The sequence below is a fragment of the Xiphophorus couchianus genome, chromosome 13 (genome assembly GCF_001444195.1).
Source record: "Xiphophorus couchianus chromosome 13, X_couchianus-1.0, whole genome shotgun sequence".
Taxonomy (NCBI): Eukaryota; Metazoa; Chordata; class Actinopteri; order Cyprinodontiformes; family Poeciliidae; genus Xiphophorus; species Xiphophorus couchianus.
In genome coordinates, this window is record NC_040240.1 from 1,283,122 (window position 1) to 1,298,113 (window position 14,992).

At 41.4% G+C, this 14,992-nt stretch overlaps 1 protein-coding gene across 1 annotated transcript; it reads right to left on the minus strand.

Moving 5' to 3' along the window:
* Positions 1-8,521: 8,521 nt before the first annotated feature.
* On the minus strand, positions 8,522-14,618 carry foxa1 (forkhead box A1). The gene is made up of 2 exons (XM_028035203.1): positions 14,162-14,618; positions 8,522-12,185 (listed from the first exon to the last, which is right to left on the minus strand). The coding sequence occupies exons 1-2, from the start codon at positions 14,225-14,227 to the stop codon at positions 11,016-11,018; spliced, it is 1,236 nt and encodes a 411-aa protein (XP_027891004.1). The 5' UTR covers positions 14,228-14,618; the 3' UTR covers positions 8,522-11,015.
* Positions 14,619-14,992: the final 374 nt, after the last annotated feature.

A 14,992-nucleotide genomic window follows, 5' to 3' on the forward strand; every position in this document is an offset into this window, starting at 1 on the left:
CGCCTGGTGGAACTGCAGAGCTCCTGATAGGAGCTACTTCTCAAAGCAATGTTGGTAAAAACATTGTTAAAGGAATAATAGAGGAACCATGTTGCGACAACTTCCTGAAGGCAGAGTTTCAGAAAAAGGAGACATATTTGAAAGATTTTAAGCCGAATGTGCAGCCAGAGTGACACCGATCCACTCTAGCTCAAAGGGGGTGAATATTTATGACATCTCCTATTCTATGTTTCAGATTTTTTATTTGTAATTATTTTTGCAGAAAACACTAATTTCTCCTCATTCTTTTGTCAAAAAAGATACAATTTGCGATCATGATTAATTTGTAAAAGCAATAAAAAAACTGTGACTCATCCAAGGGATTGAATACTTTTCACTTCAACATCAGTGATAATGTTCAGTGTTCTGGTAATGAGGGCACCATGTTTGTTTCTCAGTAGGTTTTGAAGAAAGCGAAAGGTATAAATTAAATAATGCAGCAACATCAACGCTGCTGAAAATAAAATAAAAAAAATAACAGCAGAGACAAAACTGAACTGGATCCAACTAAATGTTCCGATTTAGTCGTTGGAAACGAGAATACAGTCAAAGTGTTTCGATTATCAATAGATATTTAATATGAACCAGAAATACTGAAATCTAATCTAAGTTCTATTGATCTTTTTAAGTCTATTTAGTGCATTCGGTTCCATTTTATCAATACCACAGATGACCTTTAAAACATTCTCGCAGTCGATTGTTTCATCAGTTGCATTATTGAAGCTCTGTAAACTGCAGATGACAGAGGAGAATGAGGAGTTTAATAAGGATCAGAACGCTTCCAGGTTGGCAACACAAGTTAGAAATGAAAACCGAGGAGATAAAGTTGGCTTCAGCTGAGGAACTCCTTTAATGAAGATATCAGGGAGACGGGATTTTCATCAGTTGTGATGTGTGGCTCATAAAAAGGGGGGCGGGCTGCCTCCCGCTACGGGCTGGTTACCATGGCAATAGCAGACCACTTGTTGTCGACTTGGGTGTCCTGCTCTTAATCCTGTGGCCGTTAATCTGCTTGTTCTCAAGAAAGACTCAGTTTGTTGGAGCTCCAGCTTCTGATGCCACCTGGGAGTGTGTGTGTGGGGGTGTGTGTACGTGCGTAAGACATTGATCTGTGTGGTGTGTGTTAACTCTGCAATAACATTCAGACGGCTCTCATGTCAAAACAAAGACCATGAGAACAGATCTCCAGCGTCTCCGTCACCATCAGCCGGTCTCCAGGCAGACATGCTGCGCCGATAAATGGAGTTTATTTCTGTTTATGTGAAGTGAACGTAGAGAAGCCGGTTCCAGAGTATCCACAGATGTGGCAGGTTTCTTTTACCTGAACTCTGCAACACGACGCTAACGTTGCTTCCAGTGAGGACGAGCAGAACCCTCTGGAGATGAAGACGTTACCTCAGAGGTCAGAGGTCAGAGGGAAACTAAAGAGTTCAAGTCTGAACAGCGTCTCCAGTTCTAGCAATGTTAATGGTGGAAGAGATGACAGCATGAAGTCACGATAAACCTCCAACATCACCAACAAGAGTAATTATGGTTGTTAATGTCTCTGTTCGATCTAAAAATACAAAATTTAATAACATATAATGAAGGAACACAATGCACTGCAGCATGAAATAGTTAAGTGACTTTCAAAGTAACTGAATGACTGAGACCTTGCAAATGATTAAAAAACAAGTACTTAGTTTTTATTCAATCACATTGCTGACGATTAATTTAAAGGGACGTATTGTGTGTTTTCCAGGCACATGGTGACATTTTATATCACAATCAAGGAACTACGTAACCTTCTATTGGTATAAAAAATGTTGCATGCATCACACATGACTTAAAAGAATTTGACTTTGCAAATTAGCGCCTTGAAATTAGGCCTCTGTCTCTTTAAGAATGTCCTGCTCTCTCAAACACTAGCCCTTCATAACAATGCTCCTCCATTAAGCCGTTTAGATCCGTTCTAACAGTGTTGGGCTGAGAATCAGATCGCTTGCCGAACAGTCTCTCTTCTCCAGTCCAGCTGATCCTGTGATTCAGTTTGGGCAGTGATGGTCACACTGAACCCGGTTCTGGTTCTGCTGAAGGGCTTTTCCTGTTAAAGGGGAGTTTTCCCTCCCCACTGTCGCTCCATGCCTGCTCAGTGTGAGGGACTGCTGTAAAGTCAACGGCCACGCAAGCAGCTGTCAGCTGTCGCTCCATGTTGGTCCTGAATGATGAACTGAACTCGCTACGTTTGATAACTGAAATCAACTGGAACGTGTGTGTGACTTTCTCTAAAGTGCCTTCAGACAACATCTGCTGTGAATTGGTTCTGTAGAAATGAATTGAACTGTAGACGGTCAGATTATGATTTTACTAAAAGCTTTATTTTTCCTGAATCCTGTTAGTGTTCCACTGCATCACGTCTCTGTCCAGATCTCCTGTTAAATGTCCCTGAGAGAAAAACCAGCAAGAGAGAAATCAGACACGGTTTGATCTTTTCTCCCACTGTAGGTCAGATAAGAACTAGGATTTGATTTTGTGAAATATTTCCTAAATTAATCCATAAAACATGCTGGAAACTAAAGTCTTTAGGTTGTTTTGTTATTAGTTTTTTTTTTTATCTGACATGTTTTAACAGCTTATGTCTTCAGAAAAAGACTTTAGATAAAAAAAACTGTCCATTAACAAAACAATTTAAGGACTATATTGTATATAGAAACAATGAGCTTCATTGGAATATGCTTGACACATCAAATCAAAATCAAAAATCATTCTTCACTTATCACTTTACATGACAAACAGATCCAGATTACACCCAGAGGTCTAGAATCATAACAGAAACACGTCTTTTCCCAGAAATACCTTCCAGTTGAAGTTAATTTAGCACAATGAACTTAAAGACAATATTGCAACATTTTACACTTAAAAAATTAGGTTCCAATACTTTTAGCTTCCTTCACTCTGAAGCCACTTAGAGGGGCAGTATTATGTGTTTTCTAACCACATCATCCCATTTTGTAACACAATAAATGAACTATGTCACCTTCAGTTGTAAAAATGTATATCAAACATGACTTAAAACAATTTGATGTCTTAGCATAACACTTTGAAATTGAGCCTCTGCCTCTTTAAGAAGCTTGTGCTCTGTCTGAAGCTCCGCCTTCAGGAAGTCATCACAACATGGCTCCTCTATTAACTTAGCGTCATTCTGAGAAGTAGCTCCTACAATGAGCTCAGCAGATGTGCAGTTCCAAAGGGTGTTTGCTAATTGCTGCTGGCTAGTCTGAAGGAGCTGAGTGAGGGAGTGACGGGGGGTGAAGGGTGGGGTGAAGGGTGGGGTGAAGGGTGGGGTGGCTGATCTGTGAGGTGGAAACTTGTAAACTGCAGCTCTGAGGAGGAGCTGCGCCTCAAAGGCAGAGAGCTAGAGCCACTCAGCCGTCTTGTACAACTGAGTGGTTGCCATTCAGATGCCACAAAGGATTCATCAAACATTCATGGAAGAATTAAAGCAACACTACAGGCATGATTTTAATGAGGTAATAACATAACATGATGTAAAGCTAAAGAACGTAGCCCTTTTAATGAAATCCGTTGCAACCAAATGTTCTCAGAGGTTACAAAATCAGGTACTTCTGATTCCGTCTTAGTGAAGTATCTCCTCTGTGTGTGGTCCAGTCAAAGCTCAGATCCTCCAGGTTGATCAGGTTGTTGGTGTGTCTCTGTGAGGACGGAGCCTCACAGAGCTGCATCCACACAGCGTCAGCTGACATCTTCAGATTTTTATAGGTGATCAGTGTTGGTGGAACCAAAAGCCAGAGCAGCTCATCAGTGTGAACAGAATCTGCTCATTAGTGCTGAAGGTTTGAAGACAGGTGAGTTTTTATTTGGCCGTTTTAACAGTTTAAATAGATTTAGTTCAACCCCTTCAGTGACTTCTCCTCCATCTGAGCCAGAATGACCAGTGAGTCTCTGCCAATTACACATCCACCCCCTCCGCCTGCGCCACACCCCCACCCAGGACCACCAACCTCCCGGCTGATCCATATTAGCACCTCACAAAGCTCTAATAAACTTCCTCTGAATTATTTTAATGGAAAAGCAGGGGCTCTCTCTCTCCCTCTCTCTTCTCATCTCTCTGATTCTGGAGGGGATTTCTTTGCTCTTTTCGTTGACCGAGCACAATTGTGTTATTGGAGATAATTAATTCCAATCCCCATCAAAAGGCCTTAGTGGCCCTGGGGCCCCTGTTCTTGGCTTTCTAGTGGGGCAATGAAAGGCACGGGGAAGAAAGAGGCTGAAGGCCGCCGTATTGTGGCCGACATTTTCCTCCATAAGGAGCGAGCCGAGAGAAAAGAGGCTGAGGGCTTTGGTGAAGCGACGGTGGGGGCCCGGGGGGCCCGCCGCCGCTGACACTGCCCTCACCGCCGGCGCTGTGTCCAGAGCGGCCCTGGCTTTGGCCCACAGAGAACATATGGCTCGTATTACAACAGCAGGCTGGGTGGCAGAGGATCAGCAGCACAACCTGTTCTCAGATCGGAACCTCAGAAACGGACCCAACCGACCAAGTGTCAGCCTCAGTGCAGCTTTGATCCAGATATCAGGTCCACTTATACAAATGTTGGGATTAAAAACAGCCACAGCTCTGCAGGCCTGTCTCCAGTAACCCAGATAGAAATAAACAAATGAAATTAAAGAACCTGTTTTGGCCCGTATGAGTAATTCCAGATTCTGGGTAAGCAGCATCTGGAGAGGTTCTGGTTCGGTTTGTTGTTCCATCTCAGAGATGGGAATGTTTTCCTGTCGTGGCGGTGTGAAGTGTTGTGACTTTCAGACAGCTCTTCAGGCTTATTGTTCTCTCTGTTCTGCTTCCTCTCACCTGATCCGCTCAGGGACGAACGCAGAAACCAAAACACACACACACACACACGTTGTGTACTCAGGCGGAGGCGCCGTATGCAAACACGATTCGTGCTTTTATTTTAGTGGGAAAGTCGGTATTTACAGAAACCCGTTTAGACAACCTCAAAGCACCCTGAAGATTTCCTGTAAAACATTTCTTAATGTTTGAGAGACGTGACCAACTTAGATTAAGTTTGATAGAATTGTTACAAAAAAAGGAGTTCTTTTTATTTATGCAGTTTTACAATCAAGTTTATAAGTGGATAATAAATCACCATCACAATAAAAACTGAATGCTCGTCAAACTAATAATATACATATTATTAATTTAATATATATTATTATTAACTAAATTCAAAGAAAATGACTAAATCATAAGATTTGGATTTAATGAGTTATAATCTCTTGTCATAGATGAAAAGTAATAGATCTGTAGCTGTAATAAACTGTGATTAAATGAATAGAGTCTGTCTGCTGGACATGAGCTCTCTACCAGAACTAAATTATATTCATATTTTACAAGTGTTGCAACTCAATGTCATCCATAATAATTTACTGTCTCACTATGAATCTGATGTTTACTTTTAGAAATCACGTTTGTGATGCTTCCACGGAAAAAGCGTTAAGAAAATTTTAGGTGGTTCCCTGATTCTTCTTCTTCTTATTATTATGATTATTATTATCTTTAATTTCTTTTTAGATTTTGTGCCAGTAATTCATGCGCCAATTCATATATGAGTCTAAAATTAAAATCAAGTCATTCTAATACAACTCAATCATTCTGACTCCCACTTAAAATAATACACCCAGTTATTATTATTATTATTATTATTATTATTATTATTATTATTATTATTATTATTAATAATAATAATAATAATAATAAGATTTGGATTTAATGAGTTATTATCTCAATAATAATAATAATAATAATAATCCTCTCTGATGACCTCAACATTAGGCCCGCCGTCGTTCGCGCGCTCCCGACGTGTCCGCGTGCGCTTCGAGTTACTTTTGTGTGCGGATAATTAGCGGATAATTCCTGGATCATTAGAGCCCTTTCTGCGGCTCGGCGGTGAAAGTGTGTGAGACAGCCTCGGATCAAAGTGAAATCTGTCGGGATGTGTTCAGGTTCACGGAGCTGCGGCGGAGGTTAAGGCCGACAGCGAGCCGTGAAATCCGGCGAGGCCGCGCGGAGCGAGCCCCTTCCCCGGCTGCTTTCACACGCAGCTGGGACCCTCCGGTCCTGGGAGTCGAGGTGATGCACTGACCTACAGACATTATTAAAAATATATAGGTATAAATAATTAAGTAGATAAATAAGTAAACACAAAGGCAAGTACCTCTCTACAAATTAATAGCTTTTAAAAAATGTTTTTTTCACAATTAACACTTAATTGTTTTGGAGAACGTATCGACATAAATAAATAAATTTAAAACTTATGCATAAAAACTTCAGAACAAACGAATAAACAATGAAAATAATCCCTCTGGAGTCGCGTCCCATCAGGAGCAAAATGTTCACCGTTAGCCTTGTTAGCATAGAGCTGCTCGGACTTTGAACGGCGTCATTTTGGTGATTCATCGGCTCCTCGTTCAGGCTGAGCGGCTCCGCTTGATCCCAAAACTCCACCATCCTCTGCCGGAGGCGGCTGGCCGCTGCTCGGCCCTCCGCTGCTCGGCCCTCCGCTGCTCCTGGAGCTTTATTCACCCTGAAAAATCTGATATTTCGGGACGTGGACAGGCCATTATAAACTACAGCATAAAAAGGAACATTTAGATGGATTTAAGAATTATCCAATATGTGTTCAAATTTTAATCTGCTGTATTAACTTGTGAAAGCCTTTAACATTTTAACATTTTACCACCATTAAATTATTTTGGTGAGAAAAACTGTTTAGATGCTGGTAACGTAGTTCATATCCTCATCTGCTGTGCGGTTTGCGCTAATAGGGCTGGTATGGTTTTTATTTTCTTATATTATTATGAACTCCTGTAAATTAAAGAAATGTGAAAGTTTCTTTGTTAAAGCAAAACTTTATGATTTGATCTAGTTTCTAGTTTTCTAACATGGCTCTCATAACCCCGTTGCTCGCTAAACTTTTCTATTGCTTATTATCATGTGAAGTCAGTGGAGGTGACCGGATGTGTTATGCAGAAAAAAACAAAACAAAAATAAAGTGGGTTTTTTTAGGAGGGGGTTCAGGACAACCTAATCCTGGATCATTTTATCTAAACTGATTAAAACAAAAATTAGTATAAAAATTAGTATTTTGAATTTTTCTCAAAAATGTCAATATATGTCAATATATATATATATTCTCGTGTCTATCATCCAGAGAAGGCGGGGCTCGTCGTCCGGGTAGCGACAACATGGAGGTTGAACCCAAACTTGCTTACAAGCAGAGGCATCTGCTGCACATCTTTCTTTTTCTTTTTTTTCCTTGTTGTCAAGGAAACGGTTTTTACACGCCATCGTTAAAATAGATTTAAATGTTTTTTAAAATCAAAATTCAGCTCCTTTTTTCCTTTTGTTTCTTCTTAACATGAAGAACAAAACATGGGAGCAGAAATGATCCCATCATAAGTTGGACTTTCTCTCATTTGGCTCAGTAAGTTCGTTTTAAACGCTTGAACTCATTTTTTGAAGCATCTATTAGCTGTTAAAACATTTAAATTCAAATTTGTTACAGACCCTGAAACTTCTGATCATTGCACAGAATAATTTACAACAAGGTAAAAATATCAAATCAAGTGTTTAAAATACAAATCACTATCTATTTCTACAGTCCTTATTGGCTTGAAAAAACAAATATATATATATATATATATATATATATATATATATTTTTTTTTTTTTTTTTTTTTGCTGAAACCTCTATGTTAACCCAAAGTCAAATGAGTCAACCTGAAGTTTCATGGAATTAGATTCTATATTTCAATTCAATTTTTGCACAGTCAAATAACAACAGATATTATTTGAAGGAACTTTTCATATGGAGTTTCCCAGAATTCCATTTGGTCCAAATTCGGTGAACACCGTTTTCATTTTGTTGTCCGTATGACGGCGGGCTGAGGCCGAATGTCTTATTATAACGTCCTCTGTGTTCAAATGAAATGATGTTTAACATCTTTTTACAATGATGTAATTTGGCACTGTCCAAATAAAAACCAATTTATTTTGACTTATAAAATAATATTTAAGCACAGAATTATTGTCGGCCCTCTAGGGGGTCATGGAGGGCCGGATTTGGCCCACAAGCCTTGAGTTTGACACGTGGCTCAGATGAATTCTAGCCAAGCGAAAACAACCATGTCACACATTTAGTTCATCATGCGAGGATAGACAGAAACTAGATATGAACAGAAGCTATTTTAATGGGAAGAAATTTGGCCCTCAGAACTGAACTCAACTGAATTAAAATAGATTTATCAACCGATCAGTTTGGACATAAAACCAGAGGAAAGCTCTTCTATGAAGTTCTAATTAAAGTAACTCAAAGTTTCTAGGTATTAAACCAGCCTTCCAACTGATCAGCCTTACCTGACCAAACAAAATGATTTGCACATTCAAACTGACCGTTAGCAATCATCAGCCAAAAAGCAAATATTTCTTGTATTCGTCGGTTTTATTTGAAAATGACAGAATAAGTTAAGAACATGCATGCAGAATCAAAACCAACAAAGACCAAAAACACAACAAGGAGGCGCAGCAAGAAGGGAGGGCAGGGTGATAAAACAGGGCTTCTCTTCCAGAAAGAAAAAAAAAATCCAAACGAAGAAGAGGACAGAACTCGCTCCGTTCATACGGATGGGAATGATGAGGTGGCCTGGAACAGGAAGTGATTGCGTCGAGTCGTCAAACATCGATTCAGGATCAGAGTGATCATAACGTGGCTCCCTAACCAGCCTGCAGACGAGCAGACCGTGCAGTGCTGCGTGGTGAGCCTCCAGGGTCAGAGGTCACACCAGAACACCTGAACGTGCAACACCATGTAGCAAACGCCGGTTTGTGTGGGCGAGTGTGTGTGTGTGTGTGTGTGTGTGTGTGTGTGTGTGTTAAGCAGTGTGTTGTTCTGACATTGCAGCTGGGAGGATTTTTTTTCTGCTGGTGAGACAGTTGGAGCGCTGCCACGGTTCTGCTGGCTCTGCTGCGGCGTGCGCTGATACAGGGCTGTGGGATTAGTCTCTGTTTTGGGTCAGAGACAGAAAAAAAAAAACGAAACTTTTTTCAAATGAAAGCAAAGTCTTTGCTTCTGTATGGATGCCATGGGAATGAACGCATGAGGTCCACTTGAACTATGAGTACTGCTGTCGTTTACTCGCTTAAATAATACTAATTTACAAAAAAATATGCAATATCATTTCATCTATTTTACACGTGTCTCTGGTCTAACTAAATGATGACTTTCATTCTCTAAGGGAAGACATTTACGAAGTATGTGAATACTCTGCATAAACTCTTCAGACCCACTTTTTCCACTGATGGAGCTTCATGAGTGATTTGATGAACAGAAATCTAATTGTTTTTTGATTCTTTCTGATAATCAAGTTGGAGTTCTGGTCAGGCGGAACACAAATGAGACATTTTTCATGTTGTGTGACTGAACTGCTTTGGTTCATCTTAACGAGATCAGTTCATGTTCAACTACAGAGAGAGAGAGAGAGAGAGAAAGAGCTTATTATTGATCGGCCATCCTCATCATTTATATAGATCCCTCCCCCGAGCCCCCTCCGTCTTTTATTTTACACAAATCGACCCCTTAAATAAAACACCATTCATGTGTCCAGACTGAGGGCCGCGACCTCTCAAGAGGTCACCAGAGATCCAAAGGAGGTCGTGGGAGAAATAAATCCTCATCATGCTCTACAGAGAAATATGGTTTCTGATCTTGGTTCTCGATCCGTTCTGTAAACATCGGCATAACAGGCACATTATCATATCCAGGTGACCTCTGACCTCAGACTGGTTGAACACAACCGGGACAGAATGTGGATAATTTGGCGCGTTCTGGACCGGCAGAACTGAAGGCTTGGAGGTTTTAGTTTAACTTGCTTTTCAGCCTCTCTCATCGGCTTCCGCCTTAGCAACGCACTAATTCTTAAAAAATGAGTTCTTTAGGTTTGGATGGTTACGCAGCGGATGCCACTGAGCACAACCAACATCTGTGTGTGAAGCTGCAGTGATGCAGTGAAAATGAACATAATATTTCTGGGATTTTGTCAACATTTTGTGACAACAGGTGTAACTCTGTCTGACCAGTCTGCATTGGTTATATGGTACTATCAACAATAAACCAAAATAAAGAGATGCCACTCTGTATCATCATGTTGTCCAGGAAGAAATTCATGATACCTGTCAGTCTTACACCAACACTTGAATTAAGGAGCAAGGAAGACATCTGATAATCTATTTCAGAAGTTCTGCTAAATTTGACTGTTTAACAAAAGAAAAAAAAATCTTTTTAATTTATCAAAAGATGGTTTACCTATTTGAATGATTCTACAGTGAGGGGAATGATGGTGCCTCAACCAGATCGAACATTCCAATGCTGATTTCGTCTTGTGCCCCTTAAATGTCACTCCAGAAACAAATACATGCAAGTCTATGGATCCCTGAGGACACCGGTGTCCTCATGGCAGGTAAGGGCTTAACCAATCCAGAGGTTATGTTTTGAAAAAACAACATGCCCCAAACCAGACTAAAGCATTTCAAGCAACAACAACTTCACTACAGATCAAAATGTTTGGAATTATGTGACTGAAACGATCCATCAGTGCTATAGTCCAAATTCCGCAACAGCAACATTCCTCCAGATCCTGAGCTCACAGATCTTGGACTGTTTTGGAGGCATAAATGTGACCAATGAGATCCTGCATTGATGTTTTTAGACCTGAAGGTATCTTAAAAGCATGAAAGAAGACCACAGACCCGGGGTCAGTTTTAATTTGCTGAGGATTCAAATGTCAATGTCAAGGTTTGGTCACAGTGCGGGGAGTTCTCTTGAGCTTACAGGTCAGTATCAACACTATCAGACAGGAAGTCCAGGACAGCTGCATGCAGAAGGTCCAAGTCCAGACAGGAAGTGTGCGCCATGCAGCAGCTATGATGAGCTGTTCAGGAGCGGTCTGGGGTACATGCCCTGGTAGTAGGAGGCCTCAAGAGGCTCCATGGTCCTCCCCCCAAGACCGGACGCCCCCCCACCATTGTAAGAAGAGTACTGCAGAGCCTCATAGGCCTTCAGGTCCAGTTTGTGCTGCTGCTCCGAAGACGACATTAAGTTGTTGATGGAAAACGGGTGGTTGAAAGAGTAGTGGGGGTCTCCTTTTATATGCAGAGGAGTTTCATGGGCCATGGAGTGGGGAGGAAGTGACAGGGAAGACAATAACTGAGAGCTGGATACCTTCAGGTCGGACACCCCGCCAACACCTCCCCTCAGATCCAGGCCGGCGGGGGAACCCGTCTGGCTAGAGGAGGCCACAGATGAGTCCAGAAGTCCGACGGGTTTGGCAGAATCTCCGGCAGGAGAGGTACAACGGCCGCCCCCTGCTCCCATATGCTCCTTCCTCCCGTCTGGTTTCCCCGGAGTCTTCTTCTCGCACTTAAATCTCTTTTGACGTCGCAAGTAACAGCCGTTCTCAAACATGTTGCCTGAGTCTGGGTGCAGGGTCCAGTACGAACCTTTCCCCGGTTTGTCGGGCGAACGGGAAACCTTGACGAAGCAGTCATTGAAGGACAGCGAGTGGCGGATGGAGTTCTGCCAGCGTTGCTGGTTTTGCCGATAGTAGGGGAACAGGTCCATGATCCACTGGTAGATCTCACTGAGAGTCAGCATTTTACTTGGCGCCTGCTGGATCGCCATAGTGATGAGTGAGATGTAGGAGTAGGGGGGTTTTGCGTGAGGGTAGCTCCGTCTGAACGTTTTGTTGTCACGGCTTCGGTTCAGTCCACCACTGCCGTACGCCATGCCGGAGCCCATGTTGGGACTCATGCTTCCATACGGGTTCAGACCCAAGGAGGCCTGCTGGGCCGACACCGAGTTCATACTGGACGGGCTCAGAGGCCCACCCATGGAAGCCACACCCCCACCTAAGCTTGACATAGGCGCTGGAGCAGAGCCCCCCATCCCTCCTACGGGGGACGGACTGAGACCGGTACCGCTGTACGACATGTTGAAGGAGCCCGACGTGGTGCCACCGCTCGACATGTAGCCAGACATGGACGCCATTCCGAGACCAGAACCCATCCCAGTGCCTGCCATCGGAGAGTACACCTGCAGGGAGGACAGAGGACGAGTCAACTTTCATTTGAAGATGGAGTGAACATTAGTGGTAGACTCAAGAATCAGTCAGGATGATTTACAGTCAGGTTCAACTAAAATAAGCATCAATGCTGAAATGCCATCACTTGTTTTAAAAACTGTATCATAACCTGCTCTCTGGTCGGAGCCATTGGAAGCAAAACATTCTGGGCCAGCATGAGTTTGGTCAAAAGAACTAGGGTCATTAAACCAGGACCATGTGGACCAGATCAAATCTTTCCATTTCAACATTTCCTACGACCCACCACTTACTCCCCACACACCGAGGGTCCACAGACATCCTATTATGACTATTTCAGGTTGGCCAGACCTTGTCTTTATGTAGCCTAAAAATATATAGGACCCTTTCTGGGCCCAAAGGTCCCGTCCACATTCAGCCTGGACAAAGATGAAGACACAGGCTTGGTTAGCCCAAAACTTTAACCCCAATGTAACATCAGAAAACATCTTTATGTGAATGTCTTTTCACCTCAAACCTTTCAACCACATTTCCCCTTTGTTAACGCAGAAGGCAGTGTTTATCTCTCTTTTTGTCTAAACTCAATAAAAAAAAAAATTCATTTAAGGAATCAACACCACCTGATTGCTCCCTTAGCGCAATCAAAGTGATGAGAACTCATCAACATCTCACACACACATCGCTGAAGTTATAATCCAAACACATGCATGTTCAGTTAAGTGGACAGTCTAGTTTGTCCTTGTATAATGTCCAGTGTGTCTCTGTGTGCCCCATCTCTGGCCTGGTGTGTGTATCTGCCCCCCTCCCCCCCCCACCCCAAACCCTCTGGATAAAGGTGTAAAAAGAAAAGTGAATGACACAGGAAGTGTATAAGACTGCTGATATCTAATCTCTGAAAAGAAACTCATGTGGATAATAGCAGAAATATTCACGTTTAGGAGCATTTTCATTTTCCTTAAGATTTTAACCTGATGAAGTATGACTCTGTTATATTTTTCATTATTTTCTTGTTTCTTGTTTGTTTACATAATACATTATTTGTTCATTTAAGTGAGGAAATATTAAATCGTGTACATGTACAAAAACCTTGCATGATAAAACACATTTCTCTGATACTGAGCTTTTGAAATATCGTTGCTTAAATATTTTTAATGCTGTTAAATAAAATCTGTAATTGATAAACAGTTATTCGTGGTTTGAGGTCGGTGTGTGCGTGTGTGTGTGTGTGTGTGTGTGTGTGTGTGTGTGTGTGTGTGTGTGTGTGTGAGCAGCGTGTGTCTGAGGGTTTGAAGTCATTTTCTGACCTGAGTGAATTAATGAATTTGAAGCAAAAATTCCGTTTTGATCATTAGAAATAATGATCAAATCCACGTGCAATGATTAATAATTAATCAATAGCAAATCCCGGATTAGTTTTTTTTTTTCTTCCATATTTAGGATTTCAGTTATTATACGTGTAGATTAGAAAATAATTTATGACAATAAGCTTTTAAATTGTCTTCTAACTTACACTCAGAATAAATAAAAGACATGTAATTATTACACAATTTACTCAAAGAATAATAATGAAAAAGAAAGCCCCAATCATCAATATTATTTTACTTTCACGTAGTTGATTATTTTTATTTGAATGTTTTGGAATAAATAAAACCAGGCCCGTTTTGCACGCGGTTCTTGCTTTGTTTCTTTTTATATTCTTCAAATATTCCGGGTTTTTTTTTTCTCTGCTTTATCCAAATCTGAACCCCGCTTTTATTAACTTCAATGATTTGTAATTACTTTATGAATCTTAAAAAACAGATTCAATCTGCTTCAGGATTATTTTTTTTTTTTAACAGAAAAACAAAATGAAATAAAAGCTGCGGGTATTTTTTTTTTTTTTTTTTTGGCTCCTCTGGATTAATCCCGGGAGGATGCGGAGCGGCTGACCCGGCTCCAGCGCCGTTAAAGCGGGCTGAGAGTGACCGACCTCCTCGCTGTAGTATCCGCTCCAGTCCGGAGCTTCGTGGCCTTCCATCTTCACCGTGCCCAGCATGACGGCAGCCCGCAGCCGGAACACGGACCCTGCTGCTCCCGCTCCGGGTGAACCTGTCCCGCTCCCTGAGTGTGAGCCTCCCGGTCCGGATAGAAGCGCCGAGTCGAGTCAAGCGGAGCGGAGCGGAGAGAGGAGTAAAGAAGAGCAGGAGGAGGAAGAGGGAGGAGGTGATGGTGACCTGCGGACTGCTGTGATCCTCCTTCTCCTATAGGTTCAGCCTTCATCACCTCCCTCCTCTCACAACTTCTCATTTCTTCATTCGTTGAATTCACACAGAGAGAGAAAAACTGAGCTGCTGCTCCGTTTCTGCAGCAGAGAATCACTTTTCCAGCCACAAAGACCCGAGACTCATCAGGAGATGACAGAGAGAAAAAGATCTTGTTTTAAAATAAACCTGGTGATATTCTTTAGAATATTTCAAATTCAGAAGGTTTACATCACTTCAAACGAAGAGAAAATTCTGACTGATACATTTAGAGTCCAATTTAGAAAGAGCCCAGAATTATTATTATTATTATTATTATTATTATTATTATTATTACTATTATTATTATTATTATTATTATTATTACTATTACTATTATTATTATTATTATTATTATTATTATTGCTAAATAAAACTGTTGTTTGATATATTTCAAATTTTCAAAATGTTCCAAGGTCAATCATGATCAGAGGTCATTTTTGTTGGATTTGCTAAAATTCTTAATGCTCTCCTGTTTGCAGGTTGTCTGGGGCCCTAAGCTGAGTTTCATTTGGGGCCCA

Coding starts and splice junctions, on each gene's coding strand:
- foxa1 (XM_028035203.1), bottom strand. CDS start 14,227: ATGCTGGGCACGGTGAAGATGGAAGGCCACGAAGCTCCGGACTGGAGC. Junction 12,186..14,161: donor GCGGATACTACAGCGAGGAG/GTCGGTCACTCT, acceptor TCCTCCCTGCAG/GTGTACTCTCCGATGGCAGG.